Below are 4,633 nucleotides of genomic sequence, written 5' to 3'. Positions count from 1 at the left end.
AAAAAAAAGAAAAGAAAATCTCATCCTAATTTTTTTTTTGACAAAAAAATCTCATCCTATACTTATTATTGCTCATGGAATGCTTCCTTTGATTAATTACATAATCACAAAAAACAAAATAATAATTGATCCTCTCATGACAACTACTACAAAAATTAATTATTAAATATAATAATTTAATGTAGTATATATTAATATCACAGGGTGTCACCTAAGTTAGCTGGCCACTCATTTTTATATTCATATTCATATATATTATTTTATTTTCTCTTCTCATCATTTTCATCTCCCTTCCATTTTTTCTCCAGAATTTCAAGAGAGAATCAATTCCTCATCATTGGAATTGTTTACTCTCTCAATTCTTTAGCTTCTCATTCTCTTTCAAAATTCAATATATAGAAGTTTTTCTTATTTTATTTTTCTTGGTTAATATTTTTGTGAAAAATTCTTAGACCCATCAAAGTTTTGAGCCACATTTTGCTGTAAAGATCTTTGCTTTGTGCTTTGTCAAGTTAAATTTTTATTGGGTTGGATTTGTTTTTATTGATTCTTCATCCAAAAAGAAAAAGTTCAATTTTTTGTTTTTTTCTCTCTCTTGTGATGGTGTGGACTTGTGAAATGCTGGGGTCAGAGGTTTCTGTAACATGTTCTAGCAGCCTTTTGGTGAATTGGGTCGGTTAATTTTCTGTCAAGTTTTGTAGAGAATCTGTTTTCTCAGAGATCTAACTCTCTCTCTCTCTCTCTCAAAGTTCATATACCTCTTTTGTTTGCATAGTTGTGAAAGTGAAAGAAGATGATGAGAATGAGGAATAATCATAATCATAGCAATAAGACAAATGGTGTTTCTTCACCAATAAGCTCAGGTGGTTGCAGAACTGCTGAACCGGGTTCAAATGAATGGGAGATGAGACCAGGTGGAATGTTGGTTCAAACAAGAACTACTGCTTCAGATCGAAACCCTGTTTTGGTTCCTACAATTAGAGTTAGAGTCAAGTTTCGTTCAATTTATCATGAACTCAACATTAGTTCAATAGCCTCATTTGGTAATTATTTTCACTATTTCTTTTATGTTTTTCAATAGTTTTGTTTTTTTGTTTAACCTTGGGTAATTCAGAGTTTCACTATTGAGGTTTGGTCCAGTGGTCAGAGATTTTGATAGTATTTAGGTTCGATTCTCACTGATTCTATTATAAACTAAAAAAAAAAAAGTGAATTCAGGTTTTCCCGTACAATTCGTTATTAACTAAAGTTTGTTTCTTGATAGTTAATTTGCTTACTAAGAAGTAATTTATCTTTTTTTGATGTACTTTTTAATTTTTGTTTAATTATACATCACTTTGTATCTTTGTTAAGTTGTGTTTTGGTTACATTGGTTGGTGATGCAGGGGATTTGAAGAAAATGTTGACAGGACCAACTGGATTACATCATCAAGATCAAAAGTTATTTTACAAAGACAAAGAGAGGGATTCTAAGGCTTTTCTTGATATAGTTGGTGTAAAGGACAAATCAAAGCTAGTTCTAATGGAAGATCCTATTAGTCAAGAGAAAAGGGCTTTGGAGATAAGGAAGAATGCTAAGATGGAGAAAGCTGCAAAATCTATCTCACAAATTAGCTTGGAAGTAGATAGACTTGCCGGACGGGTATGTGTTCTCGTCTGAGTGACTCACCAATTTAGTCCTGAAACTATATGAATCGTACAATTTGATCTATTGCATTAGTCCTTCGCGGAATTAATGTGTTTTTGTATGAGTGAATCGTCAATTTAATACTTAAACTATATGCGTCGAACAATTTGATTTATTGCATTATATTGAAAATTTTAATTATTTTGACTCCTACAATTTGATGACTAAATTAGTGATTGTCTTGTTTTGGTTTTCTAGTAGTTTTTTGTGTATTTTCATTTTCAAATAATTACGAGTGAGTTTGGTTTGTATTAAATGTTTGAGTAGTAGTTGAGAATTGAGTACTAATTTGTTAGTGGAATTGATTAGGTATCTGCCTTTGAATCAATAATTAGCAAAGGTGGGAAAGTTGTGGAATCAGATGTGCTTGGTCTTATTGAACTATTGATGAATCAATTGCTTAAATTGGATGGTATAATTGCTGATGGAGATGTCAAATTGCAAAGGAAAATGCAGGTAACTTTTTATGCATTTTGCACTTGCCTTGTTTATTTTTATAAATAGTCATTCTTATTTATTTTTATTTTTTTCAAAGGTTAGTTTTTTATTTTATTTTTAAAAGTGTAAGCCGCTGTCATTATAGTTTCTGACTGCATTAAAGTTACAAAAACTATACGAATATATCTTTTGTTAATCAGTTCGGTCTCCGTATATGTCTTTTATTGTTTATATAGTAGAGGCAAATCTTCACCTTAAAAGTCGGTTTTGTAGAGTTGAGTTAATTTAAACTTCTAATTTTAAAATGGTATCATAGCCTCTTCCACTATCCGCTGGACCTCGTACTATCAGGTTTCAGGCCATCCGCCATTTATATCCTCTCCCCAAGTCCAATGGTGCTGGGCACGAGGAGGTGGGTTAAAAAATCCCAATTCTAAGACTTATTAACAGAAAACACACTCGATGATATTTTGTGTAATTATTGATATATTCAAGAATTATAGTAACACCGCCTTAGATATTTATGGACTAAAATGACTATGTATTAGGTTTTTTGTTTTTGGGTCTTTTGTTGTTTACAAGTTCTTCTTCAATGTCATTGGTTTTCAACAATTTGAAACTTTTTGAAGGTAAGAAGAGTTCAAAAGTATGTTGAAACATTGGATATGCTAAAAGTCAAGAATTCTATCACAAATGGCAATGATGTTCAAGCTCCAAAACAATCTCCACAAAAGCATTCAAATGGGAAAAGATTGGAACCAATTCAAGAACAACCACAACAAATTCATTCAAATGGATATCATGGGTCAATAGTACCAATTCAAGAGCAACAACAAGAACAACCTAGGAACAACTCAAAGGAACTTTCATTAGTATTTGAAGAACAACAAAACCAACCCTCAGGAGTTGTAGTTACTACAAAATGGGAAACATTTGATTCTACCCCACCATTAATCACATTTCCATCCACATCCACAACTACTCCCTCAATGGCCAATAATAATAATAATAATAATGATAATAAGAATAATAATTCAGATCCTTCTAAGTTCAGTTGGGAATTCTTTATGTGATAAATTACCATATACCATATATGTTTAAAATTGTTTGGATGTGATTTGGGTTTGTATTCCACTTGGAGTGTTATATGTTTTACATTCTTTTGTGTATTTAGATTTGTTTAGCAACCCCTTATAATCTGTTTATTTACATGGGGAATAAATAGGGTTGCTATCATATAAGTATCATAAAAAGTTACTTTTATGTGATTATTATGGTGTCATATGAATTCATTTACCAAATGTTTGGGTCTATTTTTGATGGATATATATATATATATATATATATATATATATATATATATATATATATATATATATATATATAAAATTGTGTGTATTTGTAGCTTTGTAAAGAGTAGATAAATTGGATCTTATAACCAAAATAAAGAGCACATGTCACTACAAGATATGATGGGTTGGGTACAACCCCCTTCCACCCAATTGAAAAAAGTATGAGGAAAGGCCGTTCAATATTTTCTAAAGTCCCTCAACATGTTTCGAAAATTTGGGAGACCTTAAAACATATTAAGGGACCTAAAGAGAATTTTTCAAATATGAGTTGGGTAGTTGGATCGAATATATATGTTACAAAATGAATCGAATTCAACTTAAAACAAAAAAGGCCTTGAGACCGTATAAGTATAGGATTATACTGTTTAAGTAGTCCTTGTAAGAATTGATTGATTACTTATATCAAAGTTATGTATTTTCTTTTTAGAATTATAGAAGATAAAAACTTCGTAGGTAGAGGTGTTTAACTTAAAACATTTATAAAAAGTGACCTTATTAGAAGTTTGTCATAAAATGTAGGAGTGAGTGAAGATTTGTGGTCTAAATAACATTTTTGTCACCATTTTATTGTGCTCAAAGCATATTTAATTGCAAGTGCACCTATTCACATTATTAATAAAGAACAAAAATAACGGATTGTACTAAAAAAATTAAAACAATAAAGAACAAAGAACAAAAATACCGGATTGTACTAAAAAACATTTAAACAATAAAGAACATAAGAATTGTTTATCTAATTTGATGGTTGGGATGAGAGTTAAAAGAAAGCTAATGGTTCTAATTCCCTCCACAATATAACACCAATATATACTAGCATTATTTTTAATTTATTCTGTGGTCGAATAGTTAATGGCTAGAAATTTCACCCTTAGGATGGATAAGTAGGATGTCCGGAATTCAAATTTCGTCCTTATATATACAATATTCTTATCAATTGAGCTAAATTTGCGAAGAAATTTTTACTATTTAATTTTAAAGAAAGAAGAACCCAAAAAGATATGCACTCAATGATATAATAGGTTTTGTTGTATTTTCTTTTGAAGCAATACTATTGATAACAAAAATAAATCACTACATAATTAATATATAGCTTCTTGTGGGGGCTACAATACAAGTTAACAAAAAGGATCAACCAAATCCATTAGAGTGCTTGATT

At 30.2% G+C, this 4,633-nt stretch overlaps 1 protein-coding gene across 1 annotated transcript; it reads left to right on the top strand.

Moving 5' to 3' along the window:
• Nucleotides 1-223: 223 nt before the first annotated feature.
• Nucleotides 224-3,426, top strand: LOC123905912 (BAG family molecular chaperone regulator 3-like). The gene is made up of 4 exons (XM_045955701.1): nt 224-1,043; nt 1,386-1,642; nt 1,997-2,143; nt 2,755-3,426. Exons 1-4 carry the CDS (start codon nt 794-796, stop codon nt 3,196-3,198), a joined length of 1,098 nt encoding a protein of 365 aa, XP_045811657.1. The 5' UTR covers nt 224-793; the 3' UTR covers nt 3,199-3,426.
• Nucleotides 3,427-4,633: the final 1,207 nt, after the last annotated feature.

The sequence above is a fragment of the Trifolium pratense genome, linkage group LG2, assembly GCF_020283565.1.
Source record: "Trifolium pratense cultivar HEN17-A07 linkage group LG2, ARS_RC_1.1, whole genome shotgun sequence".
Classification (NCBI taxonomy): domain Eukaryota; kingdom Viridiplantae; phylum Streptophyta; class Magnoliopsida; order Fabales; family Fabaceae; genus Trifolium; species Trifolium pratense.
This window is presented reverse-complemented; position numbering and strand designations above follow the sequence as displayed.

Bases quoted from the DNA above. Each gene is read 5' to 3' on its own strand.
- LOC123905912 (XM_045955701.1), top strand. From the start codon at position 794: ATGATGAGAATGAGGAATAATCATAATCATAGCAATAAGACAAATGGT. The intron at 1,044-1,385 runs GTAATTATTTTC...TTGGTGATGCAG, and splicing joins TAGTTCAATAGCCTCATTTG to GGGATTTGAAGAAAATGTTG. The intron at 2,144-2,754 runs GTAACTTTTTAT...AACTTTTTGAAG, and splicing joins AATTGCAAAGGAAAATGCAG to GTAAGAAGAGTTCAAAAGTA.